Source organism: Artibeus jamaicensis, unplaced genomic scaffold (assembly GCF_021234435.1).
Source record: "Artibeus jamaicensis isolate MK-2021 breed Jamaican fruit bat unplaced genomic scaffold, CSHL_Jam_final scaffold_847, whole genome shotgun sequence".
Taxonomy (NCBI): Eukaryota; Metazoa; Chordata; class Mammalia; order Chiroptera; family Phyllostomidae; genus Artibeus; species Artibeus jamaicensis.
In genome coordinates, this window is record NW_026522057.1 from 20,319,843 (window position 1) to 20,334,336 (window position 14,494).

General features: G+C 50.9%; 1 protein-coding gene and 1 long non-coding RNA gene across 4 annotated transcripts in view; both read left to right on the top strand.

Moving 5' to 3' along the window:
• LOC119045388 (uncharacterized) overlaps window positions 1–5,270 on the top strand; it is a 37,596-nt gene extending 32,326 nt beyond the window's left edge. The window contains exon 4 of the long non-coding RNA XR_005081775.2: window positions 1,902–5,270. This is a non-coding gene — a long non-coding RNA (uncharacterized LOC119045388). The remainder of the gene's footprint in view (window positions 1–1,901) is intronic.
• Window positions 5,271–6,013: 743 nt separating this feature from the next.
• Window positions 6,014–14,494, top strand: part of CAPZB (capping actin protein of muscle Z-line subunit beta) — a 124,565-nt gene continuing 116,084 nt past the window's right edge. For 2 of the 3 annotated variants that reach the window (XM_053660231.1, XM_053660230.1), the window contains exon 1: window positions 6,014–6,067. In XM_053660231.1, coding sequence (XP_053516206.1) covers window positions 6,029–6,067 — 39 coding nt within the window. In that variant the 5' untranslated portion in view covers window positions 6,014–6,028. Of the gene's footprint in view, window positions 6,068–6,633; window positions 6,765–14,494 lie in introns of those variants that run through there. The other variant, XM_053660232.1, reaches the window with a different exon arrangement.

Consider the following 14,494-nt stretch of genomic DNA (forward strand, 5'->3'; position numbering starts at 1 on the left):
AGCCTCGAGAAACTCCATCCTTCAGTGGTTGTGTAGAAGGGAATGAATCTGCAAAGAACACAGAGGAGGAGACATCCTAGGGAAGGACTAAGACTAGGCGAGTCCTGTGATGCCTGAAGGCCAATGGAAGAGGAGGACACAAGGAGGTGCAAGGGGCCAACAGTGTCAGACGCTACCGGGGAGTTGAAGGAGGCGGGGATAAAAACCATCCCTGTGGTTTGGGCATGGAGTCATTTCATTGACCCTAGAGTCATCTCATTGGAGAAATGATGGAACAGGATGGGAAATCAGAAAGTGCGGGGAGGAAATACTGTCAATTCTGTGGCTGCGAAAGGCAGGAGGTGGAGTGGTAGGCTAGAGGGGGGTGTGGGATTCATGTAGGCTTTTTTTTTTTTTAAGCATAATGTGTGAGACACTGAGGCATGTTTAAAACCACAGCAATCATTTAGTTGAGAAGGAGTAGTTGAACAATCTGGGGAGAGACAGTATAATTGAAGTGTAAGGATCCTGAGAAATAGATCATTCCCCAAACTTACTTGAGGGGCCACCCCTCTTCATGCAGAGTTTATTTTGATCAGTGTTGTGTAGAAAGCACTATGGCCCAAACTATGTCAAGGGCCCATCACCAAATTAATTAGTATGGTCAAGGCCATACTTTGGCTTCAGCCAATCAGAATCCTCTCTTCTGGAACTAGAGGTGGGCTCAACACCAGCCAAACTAAATGAGAATGAGGCAGGGCTCGGTTGTAGTAAAAAGAGGGTGCGCATATGTGGGGGATACCCCAGAAGTGATCTCTATACCAGCTGATGATGGGGAAGATGGAGTTACCAGGTGGCGTTCCTTCCCTCCTGGTCTAGCCAGGGGTTAAAAGCTGGTGAATTCTAGAGTCTCTTGTATCTTCAAAGACAAAAATGAAACATCTAAAAGTAATCCAAGATCCACAATTCAGGAAGCAGTTCAGGCCTGTTAAGTCAGAGGCAATTCAAGAGCTAAGCAATTCCCAGCCCGTGGATACTTGTGTGTTTACCAACCCGACAGTTCCAGTTGTGGGGACTTACTTGAAGAAGGAAGGATAGAAACCATGTTGGGCAAAGTTCTGAGTAACACATGCTTTAACGTGTCCGGTAGTAGCTGATGAGCATCACAAAAAAATTTCACTCAGTCCTGGCTGGTGTGGCTTAGTGGATTGTGTGTTGACCCGCACACTGAAAAATCACTGGTTTGATTCCCAGTTAGTGCACATGTCTGGGTTGCCGGCCGGGTCCCTAGGTAGGGGCATGAGAGAGGTGCCAAATGATGTTTCTCTCCCTTTCTTTTACCCTCCTTTCCCCCCTCTAAATAAAATCTTATTAAAAATTTCAATATTTGGTGGAAGGCTGTTTTATCAACTCCTGTAGATTGCTTCTCCTTTCTCTGGGGGGGGGGGGTGGCCCTGCTCGGCTCTGGGCTTCCCCACCACTCTATCTCAGTGCAGCAAACACACATGGACACCTACTATGCATGATTGTCGTGTTATATGATGGAATGTGGTATCATGTTTTGATGTTTACAAAGCACTTTGCTACCTATAATTCCAATGTAATGATTCTGAGAAAAGACATCGAGTCAGAAAGACGAAAGTGAGGATGGATTCATCTATTCACTTATCCATGTGACCTTGGGCAAGCCATTTCCTCTAAGCCTTAACTTCTTTTTCAAATAAATGATAATAATCAAAGTTCCTAGCTCAAAGGATTGTTGGGAGGAACCAGTGAGATAATACAATAGCTTAGCGCATGGTAACCACTCAATTTAAAGTAGTTATTACTTTATCATTCATTCATGTCCACACAATAATCCTGTGATGTTGACAGTATTATCTTCTTTCACGGATCCTCATTGAGTGCCTATTTTGTTCCAGGTGCTGAAGCCCCCTGGTGACTAGTTGGATACAAACACAAAGGAACCCTAGAACTGAACCTTCAGGAAAGGAAGAGGCACTGTAACAGGGATCTCAGAGGAAACCTGAGCACCAGGACAGGGGCATCAAGGAGAAGTCGGTAGTAAGATGAGGCCTGGAGGGACCATCGGCTTCTGCAAGTTGGAGTTTGCTGCTCAACAGGCGGAAGCAGAGGCTCGACCCAGACTGATCTGAGGAGAAACTGGGGCTGGTGTGGATAGAGCAGCTGCAGAGAACTCACAGAATTTTGACGTGAAGGGGAGAGAGAAAATGGGGAGACGGCTGGAGGGAGACGTATGGTCAAGTAGATGTTTGTTAAAGCTTTTAAAAAATGTGGGATGTTGGGGCATGTTATTTTCAGAAGCTGGGGGTATTCTAGTATAAAGGGAGAAATCGGTAAGGAAAGAGGGGTGCAGAGTGCCAGTGGAAGGGTTGGCTCCGATAGGTGCGCAAACCCTTAGTTCACCTAAGAGTTGGGAAGGCCGTGAACGTAGGCAAGGCACAGACTTGTTGGCAGAGGAAAGGGCTTCTGTCTGATTGGTTGTACTGTCTCCATAATGTATGAGGCAAGCTCATCTTTTCAGAGTGAAGGATGAGAAGGGGACAAAGGAGAGTGAAAAATCATCCTTACAGAGTGCGGGTAATTGAATGCAGCAGGGAAGTACAGCAGAATTGTCTCCTGCTATAGTCTTCTTTGCCATTTGTGGTCATCAGTTTAAAGTGACACTAGTCACTTTCAGTTTCCCAATGTTTTTATATTCCAATTTAACCGGAGAGTAGGAGGTTGGCTGGGTTTAACTATGTCGGGCGAACTAGGAGACAATGGGCAAAGGGGTTACGGGTTTTTGTGAGGACGTGAGTCTCGGGATCATTGCTAAGCTGGTTAAGCAGGAGCAGGAGCCTGTGGGGGAAGCTAAATATGAAAATCTGGCAGGATCAAAGGTTTGCAGGTCTTGGTGAAGTTGAAGAAATGCTTGTGTGTGATATTTTAGTAAAGAAGCTAAAGTCAGATCTGAGATCTTTGCAGTTGTGTTTTCTGAGATAGCGCAGTTATTGGTGAGAGCGAGTCCAGGGTAAGACCAATGAGAGGGGGTATTTGAAGACAGGATAAGGGAAAACTTCACTGGTAGGGAAGAAACATGTAACGGAGACGTCCGTAAGATTTCTGATAGATTATGCTTATGGATTTGAGGTTGTAGAGTAAGGTGCAGGAACTGAGATGAAAGCCAGTTCATGAGAGCAAAAAAGAGAGGTTGCAGGTGGGAAAATACAATAGTGAGAACTTGAAGGGGATTGGGTTCTTGAAAGAGGGAGGAGGAAAAGTACCAAAAATATTTATGGCGCTTGCCTGCCTACCCACAGCCTCTTGTAGGCAGTCATGATGCCAGCTGCCCCCACACTCATAGCAATAGTTGACTGGTCAAGGGGTGAGCTCTGACCTACGGGCCACCAGTCTGTGGACTGGCCAGTGACCTGTTCAATGAGCTGTCGGCACTAAAAGATGCATTAACTGGATTCTGTCTTGGGGTCTGAATTATGAAACAAAAAGAATTTGCTAGTTAATAGAGTAAGTGGATGCAGAGAATAAAGGAGGACAAAGGTCACCGGGGTGGACCTCATTTGGCGGAGATGTGGAGGAGGGAAAGGGCTACAAGCTGAGGACGTGGGGCAATGAAGGCAGAATGTATCAGATGCATCAAAAGCAGCAGAAATGGGGCCTCATGAGAGAGACAGAGTAGCCTGCCCCTGAGTTCTGGGTTGGTTCTCCAGCCCCCTTATTTGAGCAGGGAAGCAACATAAGCAGGTGTGGGGTTATAGTGGGCTCTGGTCCAAGAATGCCTGGCTGTGAATCATTAGTTATGTGATCTCGGGCAAGTTGCTTAACCTTTCTGTACCTCAGTTCCCTTATTTGCACAGTGCGAGTCACAGCACTGTCCTCACAGGGGTGTAGTGAGCATTACATGAGAAAATACAGGTAATGCATTTTGAACAAAGGCTTCCTTTTCACCTTATTTCCTCTATTTATTTTAAAGATTTTATTTATTTTTAGAGAGGGGAAGGGAAGGAGAAACAGAGGAAAAGAAACATCAACGTGTAGTTGCCTCTCACACACCCCCTACAGGGGACCTGGCCCGCACGTGCCCTGACTGGGAATTGAACTGGCAACCCTTTGGTTCACAGGTCCACGCTCAATCCACTGAGCTACACCAGCCAGGTCTATCTTATTTTCTTTAAGTAAAGAGTTCAAGTGTCGTTTCCTTCACAAAACTTTCCCTCGCGCCCTGACTGGTCCCTTGGCTTCCAGGAGGGACATTACCTTCTGACGGTTCTCTTGGTCCTCCTTCTCAGTGGCCTTACCTAGTTCCTTTATCTTCTTGACCTCTCCTCTCTGCTTTCACCTTAGTGAGCTCACCTAGTTGTCTTGTGCTCTTAAGTACCTTAAAATATCATTTATTAGCTAACAGTTCTCCTAAGTTAATCACCAACTCCAACTTCTTTCCCCGACTCCAGACTTCCATGTCTGATTTCTTATTTGGCACCTCCATTTAAATCTCCAATAGGCAATTTAAAATATAACTTGCCTCAAAGTGACTCTTATGCCCCCTCAAAATACCTGTTCCTCCTTATAAGCTTCCACAGATCAACAAATGACAAACCCTTCAAATGTTGATAAAGCTAAAAATCTTAGCATCCTCCTCGACTCCTTTCTTCTTCTCATGCCCACCACCAATCCATCAGCAAAAATCTAGTATGTGATCTCTTCTTGCCACCTCAATGTTACTGCCCTGACGGAGGAAGCACCTTCATCTCTCTGCTGTGTGACCTTGGATTACCTCTCTGGGTCTCTGTTATGAGGAGTAAATGAGTTATTATTTGTAAAGTGGTTGATGGTGTCTGTCACACAGGAAGCCCCATCTAAGTGCTTTTCAAGTAAATAAAAAATGACTTGAATACAGAACTAGCTTTCCAACAGCCCTAGTCCCCCTGCAGTCTATTCTGAATACAGCAGCCTCGTGATACTTTTAAAGCCCAGGCCAGACAGATCCTGTTGCTGTGCTGCACCTGACCTCCACTCCCACCCGTCCGGTTGGATCCGGGGCAGCCCCAGATCATGGACATACCAGGGACTATCCCCTTTGGGCCTTTGCTCTTGCTTGTGCCTCCTTCTGATTAAATGCTACCAAGTTAGGTCTCTTCTGGCCTCATTTTGCTAATTGGCCTGTCTCTTCTTTCACTCTGATTTTCCTCCATATGTCCAATCACCACCTGACACTCAATCTACTTGGTAGCTGATTGCCTCCCCTCCAACGCTGAAGATCTGCAACAACATGGACTGTCTTGTTTATTGCTCTATCTCTAGTAGGTGCTCAATAAATATTTACCAAATGAAAAGAATCCCTAAGTGTCATTCCCTTCTATGACTTCCCATAATATAGGCTGGAATCATTCTTTTGGAATCATTCTTATATCCCCTTTTATGCAGGTGGCAGGTTTTACTCCCCTGAGTTGGTGGGGTGGGGCAGCGACAAGGACATGGCCTGGCTCCTGATAATAATTCCTGTCACTTATGCAACACTAATTTACAATCCCCTCATAGATGATTTGATTTGACTCTCACGAAAGAGAGGGAACAAGCTAGAGAGGGCAGAGCATCCCAGGTCTCCTGTCTTCTTGACCAAACTCAACAAATATTTGCTAAATGAAAAGACCAAAAAATTTTTTTTCTAAGTCATTCAGTGGAGTGATGCAGCCCCACTGGATAAATGCGCTGGTTGTCTGCAACACTGTAAAAATTACTCATAACACCCTAAATTATTGATCCCAGTTTTCTAATCCCTACCTGTGCAGTCCTCACAACTATCCTTTATTTACTTATACTAAGTGCTCAAAACGTGGTGTGGCCCAAGGCACTTTTTTCTTTCATCTTCATCTCAGGACATATTAAATTTAGAGAGAAGGGAGGGGCGGGAGAGAAACATCAACAGGGAAACACGGATAGGTTGCGTGGCCGACCAGGGACTGAAACTGCAACTTAGTCATGTGCCCTGACCGGAAATCGAATCCACGAACTTTCTGTTTCTGTGACGATGCTCCCAGCAAATGAGCCACACCGGCCAGGGCCCAAGGTACTTTTTAAACAGATCAGGCTCAGGTGCAGCGGCTTGCTTCAGGTCCCACAGGTAGCAAGCGGAAGCGCTGGTTCGCTCATTACACTCTCACCGGGCTGGGCTCGGCTAGCTGGCCGCAGCAGTTCCGGGTCCGCCGGGCGAGAGTGAGCGTGCACCGGGCGCGGCAGGGAGGGACTGACCCCTCCCGGCCCAGTGCTTTCCGCATCCCCGCCCGGGAGGCCGGCTGTCACGGTTCTGCAGCAGCCACCTGCTTCTGCAACCCCAGAGCGGATGGGTGGGTCTGGGTGCGGGCAACAGCCTTCTCCCCAAGTCAGCTTGGGTGCGGGAAGTGCAGCTGCGCTGGGACCAGACCCCCCCAGCCCGCCCACCTGGCCAGCCGCCGCGCCCCGTCCCGCCCGCAGGATCCGCCCCTCACTTCCCTAATCCGCGCTCCTCCCCCCCGCGCTGCGCTCCATACTTGGCGATCCCCGCAGCCCTGCGCGCTCATTGGCGGAGAGCCGGCTGCGTGTGGGGGCGGGCCCGGGCCGGCCGGGGCGGGGAAGGAAGGTGGCGGCGGCCCGGCGCTGGGGGAGGGGGGGGCGCTGACCCGGATGTTCACTCCTGGGCACCCGGGGAAGTGGAAGCGCCGGGCCCTGCTGCTGGGGGGAGAGCCACAGACGCCGGGACCCGGACCGCCGCCGTCGCCGCCACCATGGTAAAAGCCCAACGTCACCCTCCCCCAGCCCCCGGGACCCCCCGTTGGAGCTCATGTTCCCCTCCCGCCGACGTCCGGCCAGTGAAGGGTGGGTTCTCCTGGGTGGGGGAGGGGCGGGGTCCTGGACCTCAGGTAGACACTCTGGGTGCTGGCTCAGGAAGGGGGCCGCTGACCCGGGTGGGCAGAGACCCTGCCTCCCTCTCCCAGTCCCCGCCCTTGGTTCAAGCTGGAGCCTCACTGTCCGCCGCGGGGTCCTGGCTAGTCTCCTTCATGGCCCAGGCTAGCCCCCCCGCGCCGGACCTGTGGGTCAGGCACCCGCTCCAGTGATCCAGGCGTGGTCTGTCTTCCTGTGGCCGGGACTATGTTCCCTTTCCTCGTCCCTACGGCTCAGGCTAGGCCGAGGTTTCTCCCTCCCATGGCCAGGACTAGGCCTCGGTCGCCCTTCTCCTTGGCCTCAGTTCGGACCCCCGCCCACTTCTCCACCACCCCCCTCCAGTGGCCTCAGCCCAGATTTGTTTTCTTTCTTGCATGGCTTCAGCCTGAATTTTCTTTCCCTCCCTGGTCCTAAGTCTGAACCTCCCTCTTCTCCGCCCATGTCTCCACCTGGATGTCACCCCCCCAAAAAAAAATCCCCTCCCCTGGTCTCCTCATCAGCTTTAAGAGAAGCCAGCGCCGATCCCCTTCTGTCCTGGGCTTTACTCGCCCTCCAGGCCGTGCTCCCAGCTCTGCCCCCGACCCAAGTGGTCCACTTTATCCAGGGCGAACCTTTGCCGTCTCTGGGAAGCGAGGAGAGCGCTCCATCCCGCCGGTGGTCCTTGCGGTTGTGCCTTTTCAGGTTTATGGGTTGCGGCATCTGGGAGGCCGTCAGGGAACGAGCGAGGGAAGGGTGGGCATCTGTGACCGGAAGGTAGCGCTGCGATCTGCGGGCCCTTCTGCAGCTGGCGCCTCCGTTCCCCGCTCGAGGTGCTCCCAGAGCGTTCTGCCCGCGGCCGGGCCTGAGTGAGAGCGGAGGTGTGAGGATTGCGGGGGAGCCCACAGGACAGGGATGAACGCACAATCGCCCTTGTGAGGCCGCAGCCCTTGGGGGAACCAGGAGGCCCCCGGGCCAGCATGCGGCCTGGACACGATGTACCCCAGCAGGCGCAGCCTTCCTTTCCCCCTGAATTGTCAGCTCGTGAAGGTTGGAACTGCTGATTATGGAGGTATCTTGGATCAGGTGAGCGAGACTCGGAGGGGAGAGGCTATACCCTCATGGTGTTTGTTTTGGTAATGAAAGCAGGTGCTATCCGCGGGCTCCGATGTGAGATCTCACATAGGCCCGCACTGCAAGCAGCCCTCCAGTCCACTTTTGGAACCTTCTGCAGAGCAGACCCAGCACCTAGGTTGGAAGGGCCAGAAGGCTTTTTCTGTCTCACGTGGCCAAGGAACCTTTGGAGATGGACTGACAGCTCCCTGGCTTCCACTGTTTCCCACCCAGCCCTGGCAGATATTTGCATGTGGACTTTGTGCCCCAGAGGGTTTGGAGGATCTTGGTTCCTTGTTTAATTAAGGGATGTTGCTGAACTAGGGTGACTAATTCAGACTGCAAGTTTTTTTCTTGATGCCTTCCTGTATGTTAATCAAAAACGTGGCCGATGCCATTTTTCATGCTGTTGGACTTTTCATTGGCTGAGAACTGGCTGCAGAGGGGAGGCAGGGTGGCTCAGCCCTAGGCCTGGGTGGGGAAAGACACTTCTGAACAGATTTGGGTGAGGACTTGAAGAGTGGAGTGAGGTTTTGTAAATGTGTTCTTAGGGCAAAAGCAGGAGAGAGTGGGTGGGGTTGCCAGGTGGCGGTGATGGAGGCAGGTATCCGGGGGTGGGGGGGTGTGTTGCCTTGGTCTCGAGTACCTGATTCGCTAAACATGATGGGGAAAAGGCCCTTAAATTGTCCAGAAGGCTTCTCAGGAGGCCTGTGCTGGGTCTTATTTAGACAGTCTGAAAGGACTATGGAAGGGGTGCAGGAAAAGGGCTACCATTACCTGAGGGGCTGTGAGCTTCACCTGTAGGGGCTCATTTAGTCCACACAGAGCCCTTTGAGGAAATGCCATCCCCATTTTACAGTTGAAGAAGCTAGACTCGGGGGATTGAATAACTTAATCAAGGTATTGCTCAGTCAGTGGAAGTATGCCTGGCAGGCTCTAAACTTTCTCCTTCCCATTGTCTCAGGCTGCTTAAGTGTGGGGTGATGTAAAGAACACTGTTTAGATAACGTAATAACCAGGTACTCATAGAAGGCAAGGGAGGAGTGACCTTTACTGTTCTCCACTCTACCAACCGAGGTATTGCGGGAAGCACCAGAACATTATGGATTGAGTACTGGGTCCTTTGCGCAGGAGACTTAATGGTGAAGTAGTGGTCATGGTGATGCAATCATATTTAGCCTGGACCAGAATGGGAGCTCTCTGAGGGTAGGGATTTTTGTCTTATTTTTTCCCATGGCTGTATCCGTGAGGCCTAGAAGAACACCTAGCACTTGGAGGAAATGGCTTAGAGTGGGGTATGTCTGTGTCCATGAACTTAGCCTGTTGGAGTTCATACTCATTCTCTAAGTAACTTATTCTTAGTGTCCACTGGGTTGATAAGTAATGTCTGCTTATTGTCATTTATCCCCTACCCAAATACTCTGAATACCAAACTGTGTGCACAGTTGGGGTAAGGCTGGAGTGGTGGTGTGGGGTTGCAGCATAGGCACGTGACTTGAGAGCCCTGTGGTTTTTATTTTCAGTAGGTTTGATGGTAGGGAGAACAGCTAGATCTCGGTTATCCGTGGAGGGAAAGAGCAGTTTGAGAATCTAAAATGCACTGGACTTAGGAGTAAATTCCATGATTTTTGTTGGCATCAGTTAAGGATGCATAGGCAAATGGAATTTATACGAGTTCCTTCAGAGCAGGTAATAGTCTCACCACTGTCTGTAAGTGCCTTGCAGTTTAAAGCATTTTTTCCTTACATAGCTCTAGGTTCTCATTTAAGAGTTACTGTTCCAACTGAGCTCTATGATTCTACTGGTGTGTGGAGGGGCTGTCACAGGGGAGGGACGGGTGAGGACCCCTCATGAGTTGGCTGTCCAGCAAACACAGTTTTGCCTGGCAGGTGCTGAGCAGTGATGCCTGTCGCGCTGTTACAAGGTGAAACAATATAGTTGGCACTAATGTGTGTTGGCTCGTTTCCTGGTGTGGGGGAGGGACATGGCTCAGCTCAGACCCCTCATGTATATATGGCCTTACTCATTTAAATCCCTCCGGCCTCTCTCTTTGGTGGAATGCTTGAAGAAGCAGACAGCGATTGATAGGATTGGTAGCTTGAGATTAAGGAGATGATAAATCATATATTTGTAAGCAGATAATCCTGTTTATAACTCGGAAGTCCTGTGTTCCTTTTCTGTTCTGTGGGGAAGAGGACAGATGACTGACAGAACAGAAATGGCTGGGGAGGTACAGTAACCATTGAGACTTGTGTTTCTCAGGTGAAGAATGTTTGCTGGTAGGGGTGCAGGTTAGGCAAACACAGAAGTGCGTTGGGAGGTGCCTGAAGCCATTGTATAGTTGTTAACTGCCTTCTCTGTGCGGCTTTTTGTACGGAGGACTCGCTGATGAGCACAGCAGGCAAGGGTCCGAGCCCTCACGGCTTACACTGTCAGGGGTGGGGAGGGGCCTGGTTACTATGCCTGACATTTAGGGAGTACTAGCCTTGCTTAATGTAAGTGCAAGCGCATTTGCATGAGGTATGGTAGGAGGCTTAAGAGAAAGTTGGGGCTTGTGCCAGGCGTCACTCCCAGGCCTGCTGGAGTGTGCCTGCTCTCGTCTCTGCCATCACTGTGGAAGGGATCCCTGCAGGTCGCCTGTTCCTCTGCGGACCAGGAGCTCTCCCATCCACGAACATGACTTTGTGCCATGGAGGGCCGGCCCTTCTAATCTGGGTAGCTACCATTGATTGAGGGTCTGCTGCAATCCAGAAATGGGACTTAGGTTTCACCTTGCCCTCCGTTTTACTTACAAAAAACCTGAAGCTTGAGTGACCATTATGAGTGGCAAGCCTCGGACTCAGCTCTGAGCCCACCCAACACCTGTCTGGACACTCAATCTGGTTTTCGGAAACGGTGAGCAGTGGGGCCTAGGCACAGGATTCTGTCCTGTTTCTGCTTGCAGCAGATCCCCCCAGTGAGGGTGGGGTGCGGAAGCCCAAAGGATGCAGTTGCAAGATCACCTGTATTAGGGCCGTCCAGAGCAATGCCATTTTCAAACCCAAGCCTTCACTGCTTAATGTTGCAGTGTAAGGGGGCGGAGACTGAACTAGGTAGGAGCTTTGGCCTAGTGATTCCTCCTGTAACGGCCCGCCCAGGAGGGTTTAGTCTTCACGGGGCGGCAGCATAATTTAGGGTGTTAGGAGCCAGACTGACTTCTTGGGATAATAACAGTAACTCCAGACAAGGCTTTTGTGGGGATTAAATGAGATAATAATGCATGTCAGGGGCTTCAAACAACATCTGGCACATAGTTCTGTGAGGAGGAGGAGTAGTAGTATTACCATCATCACCATTTTCCAGGTGAGGTTCAAGGGGGTATGTGGTTAGTTCCTCTGTAGCAACCATATGAGGGACCTGGGTAAAATTTTTTACTCCAGAGCTAGACTTCTTCCCTTCATTCCCGGCTGCCTGCTGAAGGCGTATTTGAAGTGCGTTTGCCTTTGGGCTGTGCCTTGAATGAAGACCTTCCCTAATAGAGCCCAAGGCTCTACCCCAGCACAGAGGGTAGGAGCTCCCCGTGCCCTGTACACCACTGGTTGCCCTAGTCCAGTGCTGGGTCTGAGATTAATGCCACGTTTGTGCCTGGTGGACCCCTCAGGCTTGGAAGAAGAGTGTCATGACTGGGGCCAGAACCTGGGAACTCCTTGAGAATGGGGGCCTTGTTTATTTGATTCCCCCAACTGCCCCACACCTTGCATGGCCGCCTGTCACTTGGTACGTGCTTCGTAAGCAGTGAGTGAGTGAGTGTTGAGTGGAGAGGTGCTGCCTTTCCTTTGTCGCCTACTCCACAGACCATGTGCTTGGCAGATTTGGGTTGGAGTTCTGTCGCTGGCACTCAGTGTGTGATCTGGGTGAGGATCCTCAACTCCCGCAGCCTCTGTTTCTTCAGGGCAACATTTTATAGGGATACCCGGAGAAAGAAATGAAATGTGTGATGTATTTAATCTGGTGCTTAGCACACAGTGAGTGGGAGCCATGACTGTTATTTGCCCTACTCGGCTTTCCATACAGCAAGGATCACAAATAAGTGCCCTAACCCTACCCTCTAATCCAGAAGGGGAGGCAAGGCGTGACCAAAAAGTCCAGTGGAGCAGGAGGGGAGGGGTAATAGAAAAGACTTAACAGGGGCCCTGTCCGCCATCCTTGCAGCTCTCCCTGCAGATCGTTTTGCATTTTTGTACCCTCCAGGAAGCCCTGCAGTCCACTGCAGCCCACCTCAGGGCGAAGCCTGGGCGACCGACCTTGCCCAGGCAGAGAGGATGCGGTGGGGTACAGTCAGATGGAGGCCGTTCTAGGCAGGGGCCTGGAAGAAAAGCACAGGTCAGGGGTGTGGTCAGCCTTGCCAGTCTGGGGACCAGCCACAGGGGAGACAGAGTGAGTGTGGGCGCCTCAGTCTGGGGAGCGCGTCGCGGAGCGCCTGAGTTGCTAAGCTAAGGACTTTGCATTTCATCTGAGACAGTGTGGAGTCAGTTAAATTTTTGACAGGGCAGGTAGAAATTTGAGGAGGCTGGCAGAGCAGCAGCAGTTTAGGGAGAGTCATCTGGCCGCGGTGTGCAGGAGGTCTGAGAAGATTTACAGGCCCCAGCTGTGACGGTCCCAGCACAGTGTCCCAGCCACAATGCGGCTGTGGGCCTGGGAAGGAAGGACCGATTGAGGAAGATAGGAGGACAGAGTGAAATGTGTGATTTACCACCTCTGGGACTGAGGGTGATGCTTTTGTCCCCAGGGCTCCCCCTCGAAGGCATTCCCGTAGGACAGGATGGTTTATCATTGACCCAACAACTGTTTCTGGTAGTTTAAATCCTAGATGGCGGTGTCTGCAAAGCCTTGGTATCCTGTGAACAACTGACTGGGGATTTCAGTCCGGTAGCACAGGGACACCGCCCCCCCCCCCCCCCCCGCATCCTTCCAGTCTGTGCCTGCTGTGGCACCAGCTTCTGCTCGTTTGCAGGCATTGGGCTGTGAGCACACAGGTGCCCAAGCCACCCAGGCTGCTGAGGGGACAGAGCCCAGAGCTGCAGGGCGGAGGTGCAACTTGGAGGCTGTAATAGTGACAGGAGCTCTTCTTTTTTAAAAAAGTTTTCTTTTTTTTTTTTTTAAGATTTTTTAAAACTTACTTTGCCTCTCACAGACCTCCAGCTGGGGACCTGGCCTACACACCAGGCATGTGCCCTGACCGGGAATCAAATCAGGGACCTTTCAGTTGGCGGGATAATGCCCAACCCACTGAGCCACACTGGCAGGGACAAGTGACAAGAGCTCTTTTTAACTGACCCCTTTCGAGTACCCAAAGCCACCCTATGAGGCAGGTTCTCACGTCACCCTCATCACACAGGCGAGGCCGCTGAGTCCTTGCTGGGAGCTTGTGTTCTGCACACCAGGCACTTCCTCCTCTGGTGTCATTTCTCGGAGGTCGCTCATTCATGGTCGTGCTCTGAGCAGTCAGACAGGCCCGTTGGGCGTGAGGCCTGAAGTCGAATGGAGGAGGAGGATGGAAGCAGGTAAATAGGAGATTCTGAGTGACTTGGGTGAGTACAGGAACGGGGTGGCGGAAGTCCACGGCACAAGCAGGCCTGGGGCCTGCTCGCCTTTCCCTTTCCCTCCTGTTCCCACATCTTTGGAAACCTGTGAAAAGGAGCCCTCACCTACACCTTTCTGTTATGAACACTGTTCCGTAACTGTCCAGTCTCGAAGTCCAAGGCAGCGGCCCTGGTGGTTACCATCCACTTGCCCTGTAGGAGTGGTTGTGAGGATTGAGTTTAGGTGTGGAAAGTGTAAACCGTGCCTGGCAGTCTGTAAGCACAGGAGGAGTGTGGGTCGTTATACGGTTATTTTATTAATACAGATGGTTGGTAGGTGGTGTCTCACCTGACCTCCCAGCCGTCCTGGAAGGCAAGTGGTGGCCCCTTGTCCTGCCGAGACCTCCCAAGAGGTGGAGTCCCCTGCCCGAGGCTGGCAGTCGTCAGGGCTGCCAGCCCAGCGTTTTTTTGGCTGAAAAGTTCTTACGACACTGCAGATGACAAGCAGTCGTTACAACTGGCCCAGAACCTGCACTTACACAGTTTCTACTCTTTGAAGCTTCCTCTTTGAGCACTTAACACGACCCTTCTGAATTAGGATCTGATCTGAAACCATTGTTATTTAGCATTACTTGGACTTAGTGTCTCAGAGGTTTCCATAAGAAGACTTAAGACAGAGAACTCATTACATTTACCAAATGAAACATCTTTAATTAAAAATATTAAAATATAAAAAGATGCTTTTGCACATACCTTTCTTCTGGGGTATGTGAATCGTGAGCAGCTTCCTGTTGGAATCGAGCCTCTCCTTGTGATTCTGAAAGCCCTCTTCCTTCTTCGCCACAGCTGCGATTGGTAGACCAGAGTTCGGGTCTGCATTGCCCACATCTGACATTGCCACTCAAGGCCTCTCCATCATGAGGCTC